The 25,653-nt window shown below is 37.2% G+C and overlaps 1 protein-coding gene across 1 annotated transcript in view; it reads left to right on the top strand.

Moving 5' to 3' along the window:
• Positions 1-25,653, top strand: part of DLG1 (discs, large homolog 1 (Drosophila)) — a 177,238-nt gene that overhangs the window by 110,295 nt on the left and 41,290 nt on the right. Inside the window, exons 7-14 of the mRNA XM_009320409.1 lie at positions 1,535-1,585; positions 2,764-2,888; positions 4,253-4,422; positions 5,099-5,235; positions 7,858-8,002; positions 16,864-16,990; positions 18,833-18,989; positions 20,133-20,235. Coding sequence (XP_009318684.1) covers positions 1,535-1,585; positions 2,764-2,888; positions 4,253-4,422; positions 5,099-5,235; positions 7,858-8,002; positions 16,864-16,990; positions 18,833-18,989; positions 20,133-20,235 — 1,015 coding nt within the window. The remainder of the gene's footprint in view (positions 1-1,534; positions 1,586-2,763; positions 2,889-4,252; positions 4,423-5,098; positions 5,236-7,857; positions 8,003-16,863; positions 16,991-18,832; positions 18,990-20,132; positions 20,236-25,653) is intronic.

The raw sequence follows: 25,653 nt of genomic DNA, 5'->3' as shown, positions 1-25,653 counted from the left end.
CCCAGTTCCCTCAGCCGCTCCTCAGAAGACTTGTTCTCCGGAGCCTTCACCAGCCTCGTTGCCCTTCTCTGGACACTCCAGCACCTCAATGTCCTTCTTGTAGTGAGGGGCCCAAAACTGAACACAGTATTCGAGGTGCAGCCTCACCAGTGCCAAGTACAGGGGCACAATCGCTTCCCTACTCCTGCTGGCCACACTATTTCTGATGCAGGCCAGATGCCATTGGCCTTCTTGGCCGCCTGGGCACACTGCCGGCTCATGTTCAGCCGGCTGTCGACCAACACCCCCAGGTCCTTTTCCAACAGGCAGCTTTCCAGCCACTCTTCCCCAAGCCTGTAGCGCTGCATGGGGTTGTTGTGGCCGAAGTGCAGGACCCAGCACTTGGCCTTGTTGAATCTCATACAGTTGGCCTCAACCCATCGATCCAGCGTGTCCAGGTCCCTCTGCAGAGCCTTCCTACCCTCGAGCAGATCAACACTCTGCTCTGATCAAGAAGATTGCTGGATTTCTGTTGTGGCATAATTGCAGCATTTGTATAGAATTTCCTTCATCCAGGGGAAGTCCCTGCAAATAAAGCTTGGCTTAGTGGATCTGAGATCACTTCAAAACTTGCAAAAGATAGAACAGGACAGTGATTTTTATCATTTGACATATCCTTGCTTCTGTCTCTGCTAATATTCGGTTTGTTAGATAAAATCAATTCAAAGGTAAATTTGGGGGAAAAAAAAAAGGTACTATAGAACTAAGCTAAAGCAAAAGATAAAAATGATGGAGGTTCTTGTCTGTTCCTGTTTATCTAGATGATATTTTAAAATTGAATTAGAGTTTTGTACATGGAAATAAAAAAGGGACTGATTAAATATATTAGGATTGGCTTTGTTTTGCCTAATGGTAATGAATGGAGAAATGATTAATGGTCCTTGTTATTTATTTTAAAAAAGAAAAAAAGGCCGTATACTGGTCAGTCATCACGAACCATTTCCTAGGTACTGTAATACTAGGTGACTGGTTCAGTTAGGACATGCTGTCATTCTTGTAGATAATAGCTCAAGGACTGAGCTAACATAAAAACATCCTGATCACAGTGGTTTCCTTGGTGTTGGTGTAGTAATAGATACAGTTTCATGTATTCAGAGGGTCAAGACCTCTTCCCTTTTTAATGGAGAAATATCATGTGTTTAAACTACAATATCTTTTCATCTGAAGAAACTACTAAGGACAGTTTCAACTTGCTGTATGGCCTGAGGAACAACTGAGGATCTCAAGAGCTTTTTTTTTTTCTCCTGGCAGTCAGAAGCAGAGGGCCTCTGCTGTACTACAGTCTCTGTGTAGAACAGTCTGCTGTCTTAACTTTTAAACTCATACAAAAAGAGTGTCTGATTCATGTACAGAGCAGTGTGAAAATCACACGTCCCCTCTGAGCTCAGTGGTCAGTGTGAATCAGTCGAGATTTGATGGGAGTGAACCACCGGCCGAACAAACTGGGTTGTGTAAAGTGTAAAACTCTCTAAGTCTCACTTTTCTTTCTTTATAGGTCAATGGCACGGATGCAGACTATGAGTATGAAGAAATTACTCTTGAAAGGGTAACGTGCTAAATGTCTTTCTGTACTGTCTTTTAAATGGGATTTATGATAGAATCATAGAATCATAGAATCGTTAAGGTTGGAAGAGACCTCCAAGATCATCGAGTCCAACCGTCAACCCAACAACACCATGCCCACTAAACCATGTCCCTAAGCGCCTCATCTACCCGTTTTTTAAATACTGATGATACTTCAATATGGAATAATTAACCTCTTGATACTGCTAAATGGCAATCGAAAACAATCCTTACTGTTTTGTTTGGTGGGTGTTTTTTTTTTTTTCTTTCAGTAGATTATTTAACCTAAAGAAAAAAAATATACCCAGTTGCTGGGGCAGGAATAGAATTTTTTATTAATATCCTTGGCCATTAATAGTAAAATGGGGGAAGGATCCCCTTGAGAGATACTGCATTTAATGTTATTATCTAGGCTTATAGAGAGTAATAACACAAACTGATTTCATTTCCTATATTGCCATTTATGATAGACTTTTAGTTATACCATTAAGTTTTATTTTGAGATTCAGGCTTCCAGCTGAGGTTACAAGTGACACCTTGTCATATGCATTGCTTTGTTAGGTGTACAATGTAAAGATCTATCTCAGTTCCTTTTTCTTGAGCTGCACTGTTAAAAAAAAGAAAGAAAGAAATGGTTGTATTTGATACCTGTGCAGTTCTGGTGGTTACTGAGAGGGTGAAGAGGTCTTGCAGTTGATAGTAAAGGCAGGCAACCTTTGAAGAGAAAATGTCAGTCTGAGTCTCTGCATCTGTGAAGATGTATTACATATGTGACACACATTACTTGGGGGCTTCTCTGGGAAAAATAATTTGTCACTAATAATTTAATGAGGAGCAAATATTCGTATGAATAATCTCAAAGATCTAGCTCAGTAGAGAGGGAAGTTTTTATCTAGTTTATCAAGTCTACTTCAATAAGAAAGCTGTGGGGTTGGAACTGTATCTCTTACAGTTACACCATGACTTATGTTCTCCTGTGAAAATAAGTATAATTACATCTTACGTATGGTTATATGTAGTATACTGCTTAAAGTGTCTTAATATTTTTTTAATCAGTGAAAATTATATAGATTTGGTTTTATATTGAATCAAATAGATATACTAGAGTATCTTTTCCCCAAAAAAGAAATGTGTAAAATTTTTTTTCCCTTCTACTTTTAGGGAAATTCAGGACTTGGCTTTAGCATTGCAGGTGGTACAGACAACCCACACATTGGGGATGATTCAAGTATTTTCATTACAAAAATTATAGCCGGGGGTGCAGCTGCACAGGATGGAAGATTACGGTATGATGACTTTGTGTTGGGTTGCTAAATGTTTCTTATATTTTCAAACAGTGGATAGAACACTCTCTGTTACTTTTAGTAGTTTTATCATGCTACATTACATTTTAAACAAGTTTTTCTTACAGAAGTATTTTGTAAATAATGAAAAATGTTTGAGTGGACCAATTTTTTTTTCCAACCAATAAAATCTGCAGTTAAGTGAAATTAAGTGGACTTTATCTTTTCTATTTGGTGGTGTAAATTGATTATGCCATATGTTCATTAATCCTTAATTCAATACGCAAAGGAAAAGCTTAGACAGGTAGGATAGGTAACTCTTGGTTATCCATGTGCAGATTTTCTGATCTGTAAGATAGTTGAGCTTAATAACAACCTTCTTTTATGCTTGGTATAATTCTGTGTCGTAATTTTTCAAGATACTACATATCTTCAAAAGCCATATTTTTTGTTTAAATTAATAAAGTACTCCTTCTCCAGTACACCTCATTTTCTTATTTAATTGTGGACTGATACTAGTACTTAACTCCTAGTGAGGAAATGTTGGCATATTATTAGGTGGTAGCAAGTGATGTTTGCAAATTCCTTTGAAGACTACTGTTAGAAGTTAATAACAAATTGCATTATTGAATTATTTTTCTAATCTGTAACGGTATACTCCTGCATCACTTTGTGCGGAAGAAAACACATCTGATTGTGGGACCAGCTTTTTTCTCTTGTGTTGTCAAGAGCTTGCCCTATCATTTTTGCTGCAAATGCCTGATGCCTTATGGTTTTTAGTCCTAATGAGCTTATTTCAAGACTTCATTTTAGCTTGTTGGCCATTGTCAGAGGTACATCTGGCAGAACATGGTGACAGGTGGGTTGGGCATTGTTCTTAGTGTCATGAGAGCTCAGTATTACTACAGCAACATGTTAAATGGCACGGAAGGCCAGCACTTAAACAGCTCGTGAAAAGCAGGAAGGGAGGTTGACTTGTTCACATCGTGGCTTAAAACTTGCGTGTTCTCATTGTCTGCCTCCTAGTTTCTGAATTTTTTAATTCTTTCTTATAGCCCTAAACAAAAGGTAGTTTGTACAAAGCTCTGTTCAAAATACTTTTAAAATGAAACACATATAAGATGGTGTCCTCTTCAGCTGTGAACAAAATATTCTCTTTAAATGTTTTCTAGTGATCCTTGTTTTATTTTCAAGTACTAATAATTAATTTTAGAGCATTGTCTTGAATCAGTATAATTTTGGAGCAAAATCTATGTATCTTAATGTGTTAAAATGTATGTTAGTGAATTGTAGATAAAAATACTAGGCTCCTAATGTGTCTGCTCTGCTATAATATAACTGCTCAACATGAATGTTGCTGTCTCTAGGGTTAACGATTGTATTCTACGAGTAAATGAGGTGGATGTTCGTGATGTGACACACAGCAAAGCAGTCGAAGCATTGAAGGAAGCGGGATCAATTGTACGGTTGTATGTCAAAAGAAGAAAACCAGTCACAGAAAAAATAGTGGAAATCAAACTTGTAAAAGGCCCTAAAGGTATGTAGGAAGTATAAAACTTCTGTTTCTCAAGAAGGATAGAGGTGAGAATAGGTTTCTTCCTTTTTTTTTTTTTTTTTTGAAATAAAATAGTACCTTGCAGATGAAGTTCTAGGAAATGCAGAATAATGAAAAATAAGATAATGGCATCTCAAATGCTTCTGAATTTTCATCCCTGTGTCTTGAAACTGTTCTTGTAGAATGCGTATTTTTCTTTCAAATGATGAAAGTGTGTTTCTGATAGTATTTAGTAATTTTTAAGTATATTACAAATGGGAGTAAAGTATTTCATTGAATTACCTAGAAAGATCTTTGAGAGGTTAAGAAACATTTAGCGAAAGTATTATTTTGTTTCTATATGGGGAAATGTTGGACAATGGTTCTTTAAATATCAGTGGTGATGCTATAACTGTGCTGTGTGCATCTTTCACAAGGCATGAAAAAAAGTTATTTAGCTTTTGATTTTTCAGAACTTCTGTAAATGTTACATCTTTTCCAGAAGTTTCTGGAAAATTGTGGAGTTCACTTGGAAAGGCATCCAGTATTGCTTCAACCGGAGCCTAATATTTTTATATGTATGTGTGTATGTGATACAGATAGCATTATTATTTATATAATAATTTGAATCTAATGAATGCTAAAAGGTTTCTTGAGTAATGACTTTATCTTTAAGCAGGTCTTGGTTTCAGTATTGCTGGTGGTGTAGGAAATCAGCATATACCTGGAGACAACAGCATCTATGTAACCAAAATCATTGAAGGAGGGGCAGCACATAAAGATGGCAAACTTCAGATTGGTGACAAACTTTTAGCTGTAAGTAAGACCTGCTTGCTTTTTTTTTTATGGTCATTCACTTTTAGGCCCAGTAAGGGCATGATTCACTTTGTGGTTAAGCTGCCTGCTGGTGGAGTGTTATTTCATAGAGATCGGTAAAAAAAATTGATATTGCCGGGCAATCAATGATAAAAATTAAATCTGCAGTGTTCAACACCATCTCATCAGGAAATCTGAAATCTGTTCCTCAGCACAGTGTTTCATGCAAAACCTGTATTAATCAGCCTGTTTATTTCTGATGCCTGCTATTATTTTTCTGGGATCTGAGTGACGGGAATGTAAATCAGCCTACAATGGGATTGTTTCTCATCTCAAAAAAGAAGAATGGAAAGGAACTCCATGTACTGGTGGCTGGCCAGCCTGTAGTGAAACTGCTGCTTATATTGGATTTCAGTGTTTGTACTGCTTTTGAATGGCTTTTTTAAAAAAAAAAATTTAAAATACTTCAAAGCTGAATTTTCTATGCACAGACTAAAAATAACTTTCAACTTCCTTAAATTCCATCTGGAAATCTAGTTGTCCAGCTAGAAAAACAAGAGCCAGAGCCAGGAATTCTGAATGAATTTCTGAATTGTAAACTCAACTCTTGTTAGGTGTAATTGCTCCACCCTCCTACATCTACCAGGCAGTACCTGCTTCTGTAAGAGCTCTGAGTACATCTGTACTCAGAGTACATGACAGCAGAATGTGTGCTCTATTGCTCTTCGAACAGCAAGAAACTGACTCTAAATGTTTAGTGCAGAGTTTCCCACCTGTAAAAAGACTTTTTGGATGAGTTTGTCACTTAAGAATACAGAGCTGGGAAAACTTAAGCTACTTAAAGATAAAGGATCCTGGGATTATCCCTTCATCTAAAGAATCCTGCTTTTTTTGAAGTGTTAGGAATGGGATCTTGGTGTTACAGTGGATAGTTCTGTGAAATCAGCTCAAGATATGGGCAAAACCTCACATCACAATTGGGAGGAAAAAAGAGAGAGAATATATTATGTTTACTATTAACCGCACAATAAATATACACTTTCATATGCCATGCAAATTCACAAACCCAAAGATCCAGCTGCTTGATGACAGTGCTGTTGATACTTGATGTTTTTAACTTTTAAAATCGGCATCATAGGAAGTGTTTTGATTATAGGACTTCCCCACAATGTAAGGGCACTGGAAAGCTTCCTTTTAATGGCGAACTGCTTTTCAGAGTTATAATTTGTCACCTGTAAAAGAAAATTTCATGCTAACTTGCTTATATTGTAAAATATATGGAAGGTTTTAAGGAATTTTTGTTACAAATACCTAACTTTTGAGACAGATTACTTTGTCCAGTATTACTTTATCCATTAAAAAAAATTGCCTGACAGAATTAAATAAAATAGCTTTGTATTAATATCAGATACTGTTTTGGGGATGCAAGGAGCATATGCAGTATGCTATTGGATATAGTAATTACAATGTCCTGATTTATTGTAGCTGTAATCATTCCCTCAGTTCATTAAGTTAGGAAAGAAGTGAGTAAAATGTCATCTATAATATCTTCTGATTAGCTGAATTTCACTTAGTCAAAGCTTTAGTCACTAATGTAGAGATAAGCTCCCATATTTTGCAGAATGTAACTTTCTGTGTGTTTAGGTTTTACTGCAATTAGCAATGCACTGCAAAATGACTGTCAGTCATCAGGAGTGGTAGCAGTTTAAATCTGTTTTGAAAAAAAAAAAAATCAGAGGCATTTAGAAAACTTAGGAAACTCTTAGAAAATACAGATGGAAAGAATATATTTAAGCAGTAGTGTTTTCCCCCCCCACAAATAACAGAATTTACAAGGCCCAATTGTTTTTACACAGTATATAAAGTTAAGTCATCAAACAGAGGAAAGTGTCTTTGGTCCGTCAGGTTTAGTGCGGTACAAGCCTTATTTTCCACGTTGCCTGGAATTATCTGCAGAAGTTACTTCCCTCTTCAAAATATGGAAGAGAGGGTCAGCAACTCAGTTTAGTAAGGCTTTATATGAGATACTAATTATTAAAGGATTTCTTAATTTTTTTTGAACTGAAGTGCTAGCGTTTCACCTTGGTAGCAATAGTTTAAAAAAATCTGTTGCCTGTAAAGTTAAACTAGTTCTTGTTACTTTGCATGTAAATCAGTCAGTCACTTTGGGATCTTCTCCAGTTTTGATCCCTACTTTTGACCTCTTGTGAGAATATGTTGGCCTATTATAATGTCTAGAACTGAGAAGATCATGTAGGATTTATCCTTACTACAAGAAACTTTATTCTATTCAATGCCTGCAATAACATACTGTGTCAGTGCTGTGAGTGTGCATTCTTATGGCATTTTGAGTGTCATACTTTGCCTGTTAGTTTTCCAAAGTCATGTGTGCCTTCTTTACGATGTTACGGTCAATACAGTTTATTATAATCTTTTGAGGAAAGACTTGCCTTCCTTATATTTCACAGCACTACAAAGCATCTTTTATATAACCAGTTATGTCTGTGGCACATGAATCCTAATAAAAACTCTCAATGCCAGAGTGCTCCAACAGCTTTCAGTGAGTCATATGAAAATGTACATTCTTCTGTGTTGAGAATTTGTTTACTTTTTTATCTTTAGGTGAACAGTGTTTGCTTAGAAGAAGTTACTCATGAAGAAGCAGTGACTGCCTTAAAAAACACAGCTGACTTTGTTTATCTGAAAGTTGCAAAACCCACCAGCATGTTCATGAATGACAGTTATGCCCCTCCTGACATCACAAACTGTAAGTTCAGCTTATCTTTGTGATTTAATTATTTTAACCTTTAAGGCTTTAATATACCCAATTTTTAGTATTTTAACAGCTTCAAGCTTTTTAAAATTACACAGTGTGAAAATCTGTTATAAGAAAGCTGATTAATCAGGAAAATTATATGCTAAACAGAATAACATCCTGTAGCTTGTGTACTGAAAAGACAGCAACAATGAGGCCCTTAGTGTGTTTCCATGACTGATGTGGCCTTGTCCTAGTGACTCAGTGTTTCTGATCACTTGCTGATGAGTACAAGGAGAACACGTGCCTCCTTCTCCTGGAGGCTGTGAAGAGTAAAAAACAATGCACTGCATAGATGTTCAGTGTCCTGTGAACTGAGCAAAAGACAATACTGTTTCAGGTAGAGGTTAGTGATGTTCTGACTTTTTTTTCCCCCTGTTTTCCTGCTTTTTCATGAGCTGCACGTATTTGAACAAACTAGACTGGGGGGAGGCGGAGGTCTTTACCTCTGAAGCCTGCCTGCAAATGTATTGCGAAATACCATGTCAACTTACTTGAAATCTTACTTCAGTTCTGGCATAATTGTTGATAATTCATGTGGAAAACTGGTGAATGCTGTATTGAAAATAGCTAGAAGAATTTCTTGTTTACATAAGGGTACTACTTACAGGACTCTTCTTCGAAGTCAAATGTCTAAATCCGGAAAGTTCAGGGTTGAACTACAATGTAAAGAAAAATTTGAATTTAATGTACCGTTTCTTCAAGAGGGGTGTTACCATTTAGTGTTTAGAGAAAGGGATGAGAATGATATAACTGTATCTTTCCAAGACTGAATAGATGGACTTTTCTGGATGACCAGTTTTACTCGTGACATAAAACAGTTCTGGGGGAGAGTTATTTTAGGTTTTTTGGGTTTTGGGGTTTTTTTTCCCTTTTCCTGCTTTTAGATACAAGTAATTGATATCTAGCACTGATCTGTTCAGATACTACTTCATATGAAAAAAGGAGCACTTCTGGACTAAAAAGCCACTGATGTAGTCTAAAACAGTATGTAAAGAACAACAACAAAAATGCAGCACAAGGACTGAAGTACCTTGTAAGCCCATCATTTATTGGCAATAGCTACAGTATCTTTAAATCTATTGGTAAGCTTATTGAATTACAATTTGGAGCTAATTAGGTTTTATGTCTTCACTGTCTTATTATAAGGATGTTCTTGAAGGCTCCATTCTTTGACATAAAACTAATTTTCAGCCTTCACTTATTTATCCCTAGTTTTATACTTGTATGGTTAGAAAGCAGCCATTTTCCCTTATGGTATCTAGTTTGTGCAATAATTCAACCTTTCCCACTGTTTCCTTGGAAGGCAGACTTCTTTTTGTCTCTCCGTTGTAACTGACCTCTTCATATGTTTCACCCTGAATTCAGATTTTCTGGAACAGAGGTAATCTGGTTTGTACGTAGTGTTCCTGGTAGTGCTGCAGTAATGCAATTGCACTGCTGTGGATGGTGATGTGACAAACATAGAAATATCTATTACTACTATATCTTGACTCAATCATTGGGATATTTACTTTATGAATCTTTTGTGGGGGCAAAGGCAAAGCCTCAAGAAAGTTTGGGGAGAGGAAGGTAGAGAAGGAGCTGGTTTCTGATAATTTGCCCAATCCTAGTAATTCAGTGATATCCTGATATTCGCAGAAGTCATACTTATTAACTCTTGCTCAGTGCCCCTGATTATTAAAAAACAGCTTGGTATAAGGCTTAAATGGAAAAGAACAAAGCACTATAGCAATTTAGAGGACTGGCTATCTCTTTTGGGAGGAAAACTGAACTGAAACTGTTCAGTTTGTGTGAGTGGAGGAAGGAACCTGTAGTAGGATTTGGCAAACCTACTCCTTTACTAGGCAACCATAAAGGAATGGTTGGATATAAATACAGATTCTCATTTTAAATTTTTATGTGTTTTGGTACTGTTCATTAAATCATACTTTGATCTTAAAAAGACTGTCTGTAGACTCAAAAAGTTAAGAACAGAGACACCAAACTCAGCGTGGCTGATTCTCAGTACTGTAGTTCAGTAGTTTGGTTTTAGGTAGGTGAGATAAGACTGCCGAGAGTCTTATTCAAAGCAGCACTCAGGTTTCCTCTTTGATTACAAATTGGTGTTCTCCTTTGGGTGATTATTTTGTTTTTGTATTCACATTATCTGTATCAATATGTACTTTTAAAGGAATGTTTGCTCTAGCGCTATGCATAAGGGCATGCTGTTGGCCCTCATGCAGTGAATTAATTTCTCTCAAATGGTGGATGAGCTGGAGACTCAGTTCATTGAAGTTAATTACATCATAACATAGAGCCATAAAAGAGACAGTGGTATCTTCAAGAATACCTTTCTACCATGTCTGTCGGCTCTTCAGGAAAGTTCTGTCAAGGGTAATTCCACACGATTGCCATGATGGTGTGCACTGCCATCTTGCCTTGAGTCCTTATTTTCCATTATACATGACTTAGTCTCACATCCATTTTCTGGAGGTAAATGACCTGGCCACACACGTAGGCCCTCTTTCATCCCATTACTGTCCTCCTTCCCAAGCTTCTCTACCATTTGGCTGCTCTCCCTGTAAGTGGGACTTGAGAGAGACAGTGGCATTCTGTGCAGCCCAGTATCCTGTCCTTTGTGTGAAGTGGCACTTCTGTCCACTGAGAAGTGAAAAGCCAATCTCCTGAGCTGTCATGCTCCTCAAGCTCCAGCAGCTTCTTCTGGGAACCAGAAGCATTTTGAAAAAATCACAAAAGATTTCTCAGATTCCAGGTGTTTGTCTTCTGTCCTTTGATGACCTTTGACAAGGTTTGTGGGCTAAAGTGCTGTCTCTACTTTGGAGTAGATTTTCTGGGTTTCATTTCATTTAGCTGCAGTTTTAGCGTTCAGTTCTCTGACTGAAGTTACTCTGTTTTTTTATGCTGTTTGTGGTAGACTTTTGTTAACAGTTAACCAAAGAACATTATTCTACGAAGTGCTGGGTCCTTTGATGAAACTTCAGTCTGTTTCTTTTTCTTACAACAGGAAAGCCTTTCCTAGCCAACGCTTCATATGCTTATGTGTCTCTGTTGATCAAAGTGCAGCTGGCTGTTACTGTAACAGCTGGCTGTTACTGCAGCTGGCATGGAGACTCTGGATCTACTGCCTGAATTTTGCACACAAAATAGATCCTAAGGTCTTGCCTGAGGTGTTTAATGATGTAATTCAAGGAAATCAGTTTAGCCTTTTCCTAAATCTTTCACTTACCAGAAACAACTGCACATGGCTAAGATGCTAGATGCTATTTTTGTAATACGGGGCAGAACAAAAGGTTTTTCAGGACTCCTCAATATTTTCACATTTACAATGGAAATTTCAAAGGGAGTTACCAATCTCCTCGAAGGCTGTTGCTTCTTTATAAAGGAGTACTGTAACTTTGCAACTAGAAAGCCTCCACTTTGCATAAGGAGCTGCTCAATTAGATAGAACCCATACCAAAAAGTGGTGGCTCCTGTACATAGTATTTTAGAAGCTGATGTTTTCAGGGCCACCATTTCAAGGTTTGTTTGCACCTTCATTCTCATCTCAGATGAGACCTCCAAAAGTGATGCTGCATTTGGCAGAGCAGTACCTGGCTCAGGAGCTTCAGGTTGGGGACTCTGAAGAGCTTTTCCCAAATGACAGATATTAAAGAGGTATTTTCTAGAATCACCTGGATTGTGAGTGAGTGTTAAAACAGTTACCAATCTTCCTTCTTTACCTACTCACCTGCAGCTGTTTTGAGACATGTATTTGCAATCCTCCTTTCTATTTCTGTCCATCAGAATCCTCTTATCCAGATTCTTAGGGGTTCAGGCCCGTCATAAAGGAGAAGTAATACATGCTATTCCTTCTACTACAGAATCTCTTTAATTCGCAGAGAGGCTGCTTATGGACATGCCCATTACACATGATGTTAAGGTAGAAACCGTGTCTGCTACCTGAGTATATACATAGACTGCTCACTGTCCAGAACTCCCTTGGTTTTTTATTTTATTTGTGTAGTTTTTTTTTTTTTTAAACACTCATTTTATCAGAAACATCTAAAAGCACAGTGCACAGTACTTACCAGCTTGGTATCTGTACTGTCTGCAGAACACGCAGTAGATTGCTCATTGTACTAACTTTTGTGAACACGATAATTAATTCAAAAGTCCACAAAACACCAAATTCAGAATTTGACTGTCTTTAAGACTTTCTCTCTGGAACTGGTCTAGTTTAGTTAAAGGGCTGCCTCACTTTCTGTGGTGACAGAGATGTAAAATGCAGAGGTAAGGATACTGAAAAAACTGTTTGAGAACCAGGTTCACAAATTTCAGTATCTAGGTTTTCTGCAAAATCTGTTTTCTTTTAGAACTCCTGTAGTAAGAGTACCAGCCACACAATAGTATGGTCTTGTCAGGTGGTCTAATGGCACAAAAGATGGGACAAAGTAAGTTAGCATCCATATAGATAATTAAATCATTTGATATCTGATATTTCTTTGGGGTAGTATGTTTGTATCAAGGCACATTTGATCAAGAGGTTTCTGAGATTCTGATTTATGGCAGTATTTATTGAGAAGAGTACAGATCCTGCCAACATAATTCTTTGTGCACCTGGGGCTGAAAAGTTGACCTCCATCATCTGATATTTATCAGAGTGAGTGAACGGCTTCCGGCTGCCTGTGTGGGAAGTTAATGTTGAAAATCTTGTTAAAGAAGAGTTGGGGTTGTCTGAGACCACAGCATTCAGCAGGGAATGAATGTGGAAAAAATAGCTCATAGTTATGTGCCGTAGCTCTAGAGACTTGTACTGTGAGCAGTGAAAGCTTGACCACAGCCCTTGACAGTCTGGAATAGTTGATTGCTATGCCTGTTTCTGTCGCTTCTGTGAGGTTTTTCTTTTAACCCTTGAGTTTAAACAGTTACTTTACTGTGATCTCCGTTTTCTGACTCAAGAAGAATACAATTATGGAAAATTGTTCTTTTTGAGCACATTGCCATTTGAGTACTGTTCTCCTGTGTGGCATCCAGTCTCTGAGGCACTGAAATGTGAGAACTTCCAGTATAGGAAACACAGAAATTCAACAAAAAAACCTATGTTCCTTGCATGCAGAGGAACAGCAGCACTGTAGGTGGAATGGTCCTGTGGACCGATGCCACCCAGCTGGCTTGCACCATTGGCAGCTAAACTGATTCGTGTGTTTAATAATTATAGCTATTAGTACAGGCCTCCTTTGAAGACGTTATTAATGATGCATTTTTTGCTTCTAGTCAATTTTAAAGTATTTGTCCTGTGTGTGTGTGCATGTGTGCATTGCTACAGTATTTCCACCCTGGACTGAGAAATAAAATACTGCAAGGTAGGGAATAATCAGTTTCCTCACTAGAGACATAAATGCCTTATTGTTCCTTAAATGGCATAAGTACGGGAAGAGAAGAATGTGTAATGACAGTAAATTACAATAAAGTTTTAATTTTATTTCCCATTTTAGAGATTGTACGTGTGATTGGTGTCCTCAGTTTGCAGATAATAAGGAAATGATAGGAAATCTTCCATTTTCTTTTTGTGTAGAACTGTGTTATGTCAAGGGGGGGTGGAAATGCAATTTCTCCTTAAGAGTCTTTGACTTTTCCTGTCAAAGCAAGTTCATTTTATGCATGTAATTTTCTGTTCATCCAAAACACAGTTCCTTTATCAGTTACATCAGTAATAATACTTACTTAGAAGTTTAGACCTGATTTAGGATTCAGAAAGTGATGGCTTGCCTTTTATTTCTATCATGTTCCTCATGAATATTCTTCAGGTATAATCTCCAGCTAAAACAGTTTTAGGAAAGGCGCAGGCACGTTTTCTTCCAGGAACTCCATAGAGAGCCTTTTTATGCCTTGTAGGTTTGCTTCTCTAGTGCTGAGAATACCAGCCTTGAAAAAGGACCTGACTTTTCTAAGCAAGTACCGTATGTAGAACTTTATTATTTCAGACCCGTGGACTGTTCCACATCAGCACTGGCTACATCATTTATAAACTGTTCTGTTGCTTGATAGCTGAGTTTTAGTTACACGGTGAAAGGATACAAAATTAAAAAAAAAAAAAGAATGTGACAGCATTAGCTGGTATCTCTGTTTCTGAACATGATGCAGTTAAAAGCTTTAGGAACCTTAAAAATCAAATTAAAAGCACTGTAAGTCATGAAAAATCTATTTATTTCCTATAAAATATGCATCTTCATAGCTGCCACTGACTTGTCAAAAGCAATTGTAAATTCATTTTGTGAAATGAGAAGACTTGGTGCATGAACAGAATGTACAGAGCTGCTATACTGTGCTACAGTTGTCCAGGTTTTTTAAATCAAAACCCATTTTCCACTAATTGGAAAAGAGCTTATGAAGTCTGCATTCCATTTTTTTGTGCTTTAGCTGTAAAATTTTCTGAGGAAAAACAAAATAACTGTATTTATGTACAATAGTAACTTTTTTAAAGTATCACTTGCTTTAAACAAAAAGTGTATACAGTGACATGGAAATACAGTTTTGTATTAAAATATATGTAGATTGTTTTCCATTGAAAAGTAAATATTGCTGTATGGTTTGGTAATCATTGTGAAAATCTGTTGCGAAAACGCTAGTGTGGCTAAAAAACAAGTTTTGAAATTGACAGTAAACTGTCCAGATCTGTTCCCAGTGCATAGAAGCTACACATTGTGCCGGGGCAGACAGAAAGAAGTAGTGGGATCTATAGTCTTCGAATCCTTGCATGGAGCAGAAGGATGAAGGTGCAATGTACATGTGTTACAGCTGTTCTACAAAATGGTTTTAGGAGTCATGTGTCTTGAACGACTCCTAATTATTAGGGAATTCTCAAATATGAATGCTTTTGTTGATGACTTGGTTTTAGCAAAAGCAGTGTTCTCTTTGCTGTAGACCTCATGAAGCTAACTTGAGGAAGCTTCCTTTTGTCTGTGTTGAAGAAGGGGACAGGCTACCTCTTGCACTCAGATTCTGATTTTTGCCGAAACCACTTGTGAATCCAGAGTTGCAATGTCCAAAAGTTCTGCACAGTCCCAGACTAGAGCATGCAACTCACTGAGGGCTGGTGGGTCTGAATAACACACTTAAATACTTTATCAGCTAGTGCTTTTAAACTGCCTAAGCTGTTAATAGTGGATTTTAATGCTTGCTGAAACACATTCTAGAAAATGGAAAGAACTCTAATAGTGTGACAAAGCTTTAAAGAATAAGAAGCAATCTGGCTAATCAGATACGATACCAGATGCTGTGTGCCAGGCATTAAGGTACTGTAGGTGGTTCCCTGTCTGGCTCGGTACCTCTTTAATTAGACCATTGATCAGGGTAAGACAATGTTGATGTGATACATTCTCCATATATGGAATTTACTGCACACAGGTTTACTAGGAATCTAGACTAATACAGAATCAACCCAGTGCAGATTGGGTGGTTTGAAAGCTGGCTATTTAGCAAAACTCTCATATGAAAATACTCTTGATGAAGTTTGTATGTGATCCAAATGTTCTGCCAGTGTTTTAAAAAGAAAAACAAATACACAGGTCACTTCTGCTATGTGTCATGTCTATTCAGTTAAAAAGCTTTGGTTTTAGTGTAAATCCTCAAAGGTCAGGCACCACATCAGATACAGCAAGCGAATAAGAGCGAAGAGAGTCTGGCAACTTTAATAATGTTGAATCTGTGAAGTGTCCCCACCCTCCATGTTTAAGCCTCAAAGCTTGAAGCGCCTACACCAGGAAGAAGATTTTCAATTGTGGAATATGCTTTGTAATAGGAGCCAGTGGGTATGACTACGCCTGGTGAATGGACACTTAAAATTGATGTGCCTAACTTGGAAATATAATGCACCCTTTTAATTATTTATTGGAACAACTTTCCTGGAATTGTAGAATGTTTTCCATCAATTGAAATCATTAGGGTGCTAAATTTTTCTAGTATGTGTGTTGTGGTTCAGGTAAAACACACGCACTTCATGCGCAGGATTCATGGCCTGTTATGCAAGAGGTAAGACTAAATCCTTTTAATACTCCTTTCTAGTTTTAATCAGTGAACCTCTGAATAAGGCAACTGACTCTTGGAGTACAGTTGAAATTTTTTGCACTAGCTTGTTTATTCCTTTCAGTAAATTGATGCTCTTACCTTGAAGAGTAGGAGGTGGAAAAATCCTACCTTTGTTTCCTGATGTGTGCTGTTGGCTGAGCACATACTAGCATCACTACCAGCACCTGTGCTATTAAAGATGATTTTTGTTCAGTGTCTAAGGAATGTAACATCCCTCCCTGTTCAGACCTGGTAATCAGAATGGCCTGGAGTATTCTGGAGATGCTGGGATGCTCTGCATCAAAGCATTGAAAAGCAAGAGGTAGGCAGCTTGACAGTTTGGAAGAAGTGTAACATTAAAATGTTCTATTTTTTTACTGTTGCTCCAACATTGTGATTTTTAAGAAACTGAAATTCCTAATTAACTTCAGTCAAGTTAAAGACAACTTTAAAAACAGATAAATCTCCAGACTGTCCTCATGGGCTTCAGCGATCCACAGTGCCTGTCTAAAAAAAGGGTTTTTTGAGACACAATCAAACTGAAAAATTTGCTTACTGACTTAAAGTGTGAGGATACTTAAAGTGGGGAATGTGTAGATGTGACACAGTATTTTAGAACTATGATATTTATAATGTATTGTTTGAACTGTTATATTTTGGTTTTAGAAGAGGTCACTCCTTATAATACTTTGTTTCAGTTTCTCCAGCTTCTTTTTCCTTATTGCCTTAATGCTTATTTTATTTTAATTTTTTCCTCTTTGAAGCTTATTCTCAGCCAGTGGATAACCATATCACTCCATCTGCCTACTTGGGACAGTCCTTGCCCCCAGCATCACCAGGGCGATATTCACCAATTCCCAAGGGAATGCTTGGAGATGATGAGATTACCAGGTAATGAATAACTAAAGCTACATGTCAAATTAGTTAACCAGGGAAGCTCATAAGATGTGCTTGTGGGCAAATACTAGTGAATACTCTATTTTATTTCCACAAATAAATGCAAATTATTAGTTTCTTAACACTTGTAAACATTGGTGTAAGGAGAAAACCAGATATATTTTTTTAATATATATAAAAATAAATATATAAAAATACACACACGTATATACACATGATTTATCAGTCCAGGAATAGTATTAAAATCAGAATGCCCTGCCAAAATGGTCCATGAGTTGGCTGAGCTTTTTAGGATGGTAGTATGAGCAGACTAGAGATTATTTCTTATTTTAAAGCCAGCAATGTTTTTTCTTCTCCCCGCCCCCCGGGTTTGTTTTGATGGATTTAGTAAATCCAGAAAGGCTAGAGAGCTCTTAATCCTTTCCCATTAACAGACTATTCATTCCTTCACTGATTCAGTAGATTGCATTAATCTTTCGTTCATCATCGCTGATAAAGGGGGGCTCTTCGAATTTTGTTACCCTTCTGTTCTGCAAGTATAGGAATGTTATACTGCATTTTCAGTATGTTGTTGCTGAATTCTGTGTCACACCATCATCTGATACGGATAATGTCACTCAGTTTCTGAGGCAGGGTGTACCCAGGATTGAAACATACGTGGTATAATAAGTTTGAGAATGAATTTTAGTGTATTGGAAGGTGGGAGAGCCTCAGATATGTCTCTGTAGTTATTTTTAACTTAGGGTTGGGTGGACATATAAGCCAAAGTGATTCTGTTCTGCTGATAGCATTGCTGAACTTACGGTTTTATAGCTTTCCTTTAAAATTACTGTAAAGGGAGGGTTTCAGATTTCTTCTGAAATGCAAGGGCTATTCAGAGAAGGCTTTAGGTGATTTTCTTTAAATTGCCTTCACATCTTCTGCTCCCTCCATCCCCAAAAGAGGTTTAGAAATTTTGAGTAATATTTGAAAAGATACCGTGTATTTATGTTCTCTAACTGCAGCATTTTTGTAAATATGTTAGTGTGATCCAGAGCAATATACATAGGTTTTCACAATGTCATTTATTTGTAATAAAACAGTACTGTGAACAGATGAATATAATAGTTGAAAGGGGATGAAATGTAAGAATTTGACACTAAGTTGATTTAAGAGCTAGGGCAAAAACTGAGTGATTTTTAAAGATCGGACTAGATGATATTTTTTGTTTGTTTTGGAAAAATGCTGCTTCTTAGTTTATCCTATAAATTAATAATTAATGTCTCCAAATACTTAAGAATGTCCATTAACTGTTCTTTAGCGCTCTCTACTGATTTTTCAAATGCAGTGCACAGTTGCTCTGCTTTATTAGAAATGTCTGTTTCTGAAATCATTTATGCTTTTCCTGTATTGGGTCAAGTAGTTGACTAGTAGATTTTTGGAAGGAGTGTTTCTGCATTAGAAGTTGACTGGCCTTATCTTAACTTGATATAAGCTATACTGAGGCTCTTGAACAATATGGAAAGTGTTAAGTAATGACATTTAGTGCTGAATAGGATTGTAGCATAATAGGAATTTAGAATGCATACATACTTACAAATTGTTCAGTTCACCTAACAACAAGCAGAATTGAAAGCATACAAATAATAGAAGCTATTATTTGAAAGTCTAAGCTTTGGGGCAAGGACCGGGGGTGGGGTGTAGGACATATGACTTTGTTGCCTTAAGAAATGTGTAACTTTTGATACCTAAATTTTCAACACTACTTTTCTCAGAAAACTTAGCTTTTTCTAATTGTTTATTATACTTTTACTCATGACTAGTGACCAAGATTTCATATTCCTTTCTTTTCTTCAGGGAGCCTAGAAAGGTCGTCCTGCATCGAGGATCAACAGGTCTTGGTTTCAACATTGTTGGAGGAGAAGATGGAGAAGGAATTTTCATCTCTTTCATACTTGCAGGAGGGCCAGCTGACCTGAGTGGAGAGCTTAGGAAAGGAGATCGTATAATTTCTGTAGGATTCCTTGTTTCTTTTATTTAAACAAAAACAAAATTTTCCCCTCCCTAGATATCAGTGCCAGTTAATATGATTTATATGCAAAGACTATCATTAACTGAGCTAAATCTGAGACAATGGAACAGATGCCAATATAATGCCAAAGTATCTTTGAGGATTTTAGTCTGCCTCAGCTTCTTATCTGTATCCTGATTAAAATAGCACTTTCCTATCTCAGAGATATTTTTTTTCAGCAAAGACATTAATTTATCTTAGTCTGGTAGCTGAAGGGCGTGTGTGTCTAAATTGAAAGAATGCAGGCTTCAGAAATAAGCCTTCTAATGAGATGGAAACAATTGGCAGTAGTGTCTAAAATTGGGTGCTTTACTTCCTGGAGTAACTACTAAACTTCCCATTAGTCTTAAACAGATCCATCTCGTACCTGTCTGAGGGCTTTTTCTATATTAGTACTGAAGGTCATAAAGATTTTGTGTGTTTCTTTGTGAAATGACTTAATTTATGGAGAATCACTTCTTTGGACAATTACATTGTAGTTTGGTAGTTATTTAAGAGGAAAAAATAATTTTGGCTCTGCTGTTATTAAAATGCTGATATTGAAGTGCACCTTTATTTTAGTTTGAACTATGAAAAATACTTTTGGTCTAAAATGTGACACACATTTCTACTTCACTCTTTTTCTGACACTATTTTTAAATCTGCTGTATTGAAAACAAGGCTAGACAATTTCATGGAGGGTGTGGTCTGTCACTGGATGTTACACATAATGGTCTGTAGGCATGCTTTGGCTAAGGAGGTCCCTGAAGCCCTGTTGTATAAAGGTGAGGTAAGCCATCACAGAAAGTAACATTCTCTGTGTCTCCGTAAAAAGAAAGAAAAAGGCCTTAGACAAGAAGAAAATTGATCTAGCGAATACAAATTCATTAAGTGATATACTACAACAATCATAGTATTTCTTAACAAAGGACTATATGTGAGAGAGGATTTATTGACTTTGGTTTTCAGTAAGGATCAGTAATCTTTGTTTGTATTAACTATCTTGTAGTGTTGGATACGGGAAACTCGCACGGCATGGAAACCGTGTTCTATGATGATAAACACAAACATTTATTTTGATAAAGAGCTTTTTGTTATTACTTGCAGGTAAATGGAGTAGATCTAAAAGCAGCAACCCATGAACAGGCAGCAGCAGCCCTGAAGAATGCAGGCCAAGCAGTAACTATTGTAGCTCAGTACCGTCCAGAAGGTAAGGGTTGCCTTATACATTCAGAACTTGGTAGAAATACCACGTTGTTACTTTTGTATTTCACAGTTGTCTTCACCCTTTAATATGGCAGTTTTGTTTTCCGTAGTGGTAGGAGGAGAAAAGACTAATTCCTTCTCTGTTGTGTTGATTCGGATGACCTCGGGAGACCATCAGGTTTTCATTCCTCTGTTTTATACTGAGCTGGTATTTCTGTTTATCCAGCAATTTCTTCTGGTCCAGATTAGACTGTAGCTGATGCTGATTAACCAGCCTTGTGTGTTCTGCAGAAGCCAAATAATACTGCCTCATTACAATACACACATTTGTCCTCTTGTATTTGTACAGCACGTTTCAAATGCCTTTGTCTATTTGAGATTTTAAAAATTCAATAGTCTAAAATTATGTGCTTACCTTGAGTCTGTAAACCCATATATTACTGTTTATATATAGTAAGACATTTTTGATGTCTTATTATGAACTGTGACTATCAACAGCTTTCTCCAATTTTGCTAAATTGGATGATCCATCACTAAATCTTCCTTTAACAGTACTGGCAAGGGGTAAGTGTAGGTGTTTATCAGGACTGGACATTGAGCAGGACTGCTGCCTTAATCTGAAATTTTTAGGTAGCTGATAGCAGCACACTTTTCTTCATTCTTTATTTCTTCTCTTCTGTTATGTTTCTCTTATCCTGTCCTCCCCAAGTCTTTGAAATGTTAGCGTTCACATTCCTTTCCCCTCCCCCTCCACCCACATCAACATCATCTATCTCCAGTGACTCAGGAACTCTGTCAGTAATAAGGCCAACTGATTTGTTTATGTCTAGTTCATGGTCAAATCCCTGCAGCCAGCCCATGTTGTCAATGCCTGTATTGTCTTGAGAGGGTGTGCATCCTGTTCGCATGTTGAATCTGTAGATTGCTCTGTTCCACGATTCGTTTTCTGGGAGTGCTTACTCTGACGCTTCTTTTTAGAAGGAATAGCAAGGTCAGCATTGGTTCTGGAATATTTACTTTGGCTTTGTGTCAGAATTGTCAAATACTTCTGTTGATACACATTTGGCCTATCCTCTGCTTAGCTCTTCAGTGTTGTAACAGGTGGGTCAAATTGTTACACCTTCTTGCTCCCTGCATAGGGATCCTTCACCTTAGTGAGAAATAAAACTTGTGCTTTTATTTGCCCGTTAGTTGTCCTTTTGAGCACCTGGCCACTTTTTTGTTCAAAGAGGGCATTCTTGGTCGCTATTTTCTTCTGCCAGGAAGGTATGTTGAGATGTGGCTCCCAGTAGCAGAACAAATGTTTCTCTGGTAGAATATATCCCAGGACATAAGCACTTTTTTTTTCCCTTGCCAAAAAATTTATCCAGACTGCATGCAAAAGCAGCAATTTTCAGTCCTCTCTTTCTGGGATTCAGGCTTTTAAAAAGAAAAGAATCCCTTCGTACTCTGAAAGTCGGAACTCTCTTCTTCTTTTATAATAAGAGAAGTAAGCATTTTGGATGGTTCCTGCTCTTTCTGCACTGGAAATATTGATTTTGAGACATTGCACAGAGATTTGCCCAGAGCAACATACACCGCCTCTTACAAATTTCTCAACGACTGTCACTTGTAGACTTCAAACCTAGAGCTGTACTCATTCCTTCATGATTACGGAAGCATTCAGAATAAGACTGCATGCAGTTGAGCTGTACTGAGAGTGCAATTCTCAAAGAATTGTAGGGCCCATTTGAGAGAATGCATGTGGGAGCTGTTACTTGGATTATCCTAGATTATGGGCAGACATCGGACACATTATTCAAAGAAAGGATTTTTTTTTTTTAAGATGTTTGGTCTGTATGACCATCTTTCTTTCTAAAATAGTGCTTAAAATGTCTATTTGGAGTGAAGGTGTTGGAAGCATGTTAGGGCTTACTCTACCCTTTTGAAGTATACCACGAAGGAAAAGTGTACCTAGGAGATTGAGATCCATTGTAGTTTGGAGGCGAAGTATGTATTGACATGGCCAACCTACCTCAGAGAGCTCAGGTAACTAATGTCTGACTTTGACATCTCTGCTTGCCTTTTTCTTACTCCTCGTAAGAGGTTGAATGGAGCTCCAGCTGTCAGTTTCTTTCAGGTCTGGTGTGGGAGGTAACTTGGATGAGATACTGTTCATATCTTAGATATTGGTAAAGAGAATGTTTCCTTAAAGGTTACTTTTTGTTTATTATCCTAGGAAAGCAGTCTGTTTGAGATTTGACTTTGCAAATAGAAAAAATCATCCGTGTGATTGAGTGTGCTTGATAAAAGTGCGTATGTTCTTTGATCATCTTCAGATTTCCTAAACTACAGCTGCGGATGGTCATCTTTTCCCCTTACTTGATTCATTTAAGTTGCAAATCTTTTATATATATATGGGTGTGTGTGTGTGTATATACACATATATATATAAAAAATTATCTCACTTTTTGTTTATGCCATTCAAAAAAAAGGTTAACAAGTATTAAAATGAAGAGTCCGTAAAATTAATGTTCATCGTTGGTATTTCTCAAATGTCTTCGTAAAGATGAAAAGCATCAGATATAACTGCTTGTATTTCATATGTATTTTATTTATATTTTTAAATCCAGCAGGATTTTGTAAAAGATGCTGACAGCTAGGACAGATCAAGGAGATTCTAGACATCCATCAGGGCTCATTATAACTGGGTAAATAGATTGAATATGATAGGAGCATTTGGCAGACACTTGGGACCAGCTCACTTCAGTCCCTGGAATTGTATATGACAGTTTGTATGTTCATAGATGTGGTGGGGAATGCTAATTTATGTTTTTACTTCCTACCACATTAGCTCTATCAGAAATTCCCCATTTGACTTTCTCCTCAGATTTCTGGGAAAAGAGGAGTTTTGCAAGCAATTCTCTCACAGAAAAGCCTGAGTAGGCTGTAGAAAAAAAAAAAATCTTTGGAAAACCCTTATCATGGAAAGGGTTGAATTTTCCATATCCATCTTTTCAAATCCAGTTAGACAACATGGTTTATCAAACACTAGCTACTGGACTTGGGGTAGGCTAATATGGCTGAATGATACCGCTTTTGTTATATCTGGGCTCAAATTACGTAATCGCTGACTTTTTTTCCCTTAAATCTCCGAAATGTTCCTTGGTTATAGAATTGGGTGAAAACAGATGTAACCTCATTTCCTAAAATACCCTTCTGGGCATTCATTTAGTTTCCAGCAGTGTTCTGTAAATTTGAGAGATGCCTTACAAAATTTTCCTACTATACTGAATCAAATTTCAGCAACTTACCGGCACTTGTTGGGATAGCTAAAAGCCAAATAGGGAATGTGAAGGTATTCTCCTATTTACAAAAGTGATTCATGCATCAGACACCACTTCTGTACTACCACAATTGTAGTCGGTTGACTTCTGCTTTCTCCTTGTAGCATCCGTGCTTTATCTTGCAACTTACCTACGAGCTATTGTTGTAAAATGTTGAGTCACCTATTGGGTTGTACTTACGCATACTTTTGTGGTGTATACACACGTATACACAAAATCTCCCTGGTTGCAGTCATCACTGGGTTTGAACCTGTTGGGGCTGGCTGCTGCAGAGGAGTTGTCCATGGTAGGAGAAGACCAGAAGTTTGGGAAATGGGAATTATCCCATCGAAATGGTGGGGAAGTCAGGATGTCATTCTCGTTTCCCTCTTCGTTTGGAAGCTTTTCCATGTTCCCCAATTTGTACTACAAATTTCTATCTCCTTACAAGACACCATTCATGAATAAAAAGGGATTTTGCTTTACTGTGAGTTCCACTGGAAAGGAAGTACCATGACCTGCAGCAGTTTCAAAGAAAGTGATGTTGCTCCAGTGCACAAAAGCATTTTGAGCCATTTTCATTTGTAGAGGTTTCTGAGCCATTTCATTTTCCTGTTGCTCCCTGGCTCTGCAGAGACACCTCAGTGCCATGCTGCCGTCTTCCTTTGGGTTTTCTACAGATGTAGGGTGGCAAGGAAAAATTGTCATATTAGTGTGGAAGAATGAGAGGAAGCTCTAGGCAATTTGGATATAGGTGTATCTCCTGGGAGTGGGGATTCAGAGATGGTCAGAGTTCTGATCATGCTACATAGCGGGGTTATAGGAACATGAGATTCTCAGTGCTTGAAGGAAACGTAGCTGAGGAGAGGAGCAGCAAGGGAGAAGTATAGGACTGTCCAGAGGTGTACAGTCCTTGGAGGGCTCTCCCCTCATTTCACATTGACATTTCCGTTGTTGTGTCCATTCAAATTAAAAGGTCATCTGAAACATTCTTAAGTGTTTTGAGGATGACTTAATAATAGTGTTACCTCAAAATTCAGAATTTCTGGAAGGTTAGATTTTGCCATTCTGAAAAGGTATGAGGTACCAGTAGGCTACCATAACTGTATTATAGCTTGAGTGCACTGAAGTGTTTAAAAATAAGAAAAATAGCCGAAGAAATATATTTAAAATATGAAAATATATTTGGTTGAAATTGAATAGAAAATAATTTTGTGGATTAAACATTTTTTTGTTTCTCAAGGATCCACCTGACATACAAAAAATAATTATAATTTTAACTAGTACAGCAGTCTTTTTTCATGTGAGTTATCAGCTGCCTGTTATTTAGCATTTAGAATCTACATTGGTCTCTCTTTGTAATTCAGGTGATCAAGTCCATCTCTGTATATCCACTTCTTTTCTGAAAGAGTAGTAAGATGGTTACGTGATCAGATTAGCTGCATGTTCTTAGGTGATTGGGTGGATCAATGTAAGATTAGGAGAAGGTGGAGCCAGAACCTCAAGAGATGATTTTAAAGTATTTTTTGTAAAATCTCTGCTTCTGAACTTACATTGCTCATATAGATAGTTAACACACATTTTTCTTTCAGCTTTATTAAAGGAAATAAGTGATTCTCTATCACAAAATGTATTCAAGATTCATAGTTCAATCAAAACACCTCATAACTTTGTTAGCCAAATTTTTAGGTGGATTTTCTTTTTTTTGTTTTGTTTTGAAGGAATGTATTTATCTACTGAAAATAAGATCCAAGTATGACAACTTTGTATTTTTCATTCTCTCTTGTCTTTAAAACAAATGAGTCAAAATAAATAAAAAAAAAAAGGTGGGGGGATGCTTTGTTAGAGCTTACCTTTCAATGGCCAGTGTTTGGCCAATTTTTCTGTTTGTGACACTTCATCTATGCACTGTTTTCTAGTGGAATTTAAAACAGAGTAACTAAGGTCTGGGAAACAGTAGCACTTTCATGTGTATAAGCTAAGATTATTTTCTGAGCATTTGTCTTGAAATATATTGTAAATCTTCTATTTGTAAAAGTCCAGCTGGAGTGGCACAAAGCCAATAATGCTTTTGCAAAACTTAGTTTTCAGTATTTGTTTTGTATCAAGAGGATGAG

The sequence above is a fragment of the Pygoscelis adeliae genome, unplaced genomic scaffold (genome assembly GCF_000699105.1).
Source record: "Pygoscelis adeliae isolate BGI_AS28 unplaced genomic scaffold, ASM69910v1 Scaffold413, whole genome shotgun sequence".
Classification (NCBI taxonomy): domain Eukaryota; kingdom Metazoa; phylum Chordata; class Aves; order Sphenisciformes; family Spheniscidae; genus Pygoscelis; species Pygoscelis adeliae.
The sequence above is the reverse complement of the archived record's forward strand: the minus strand, read 5'-3'. Positions and strand labels throughout refer to the sequence as shown.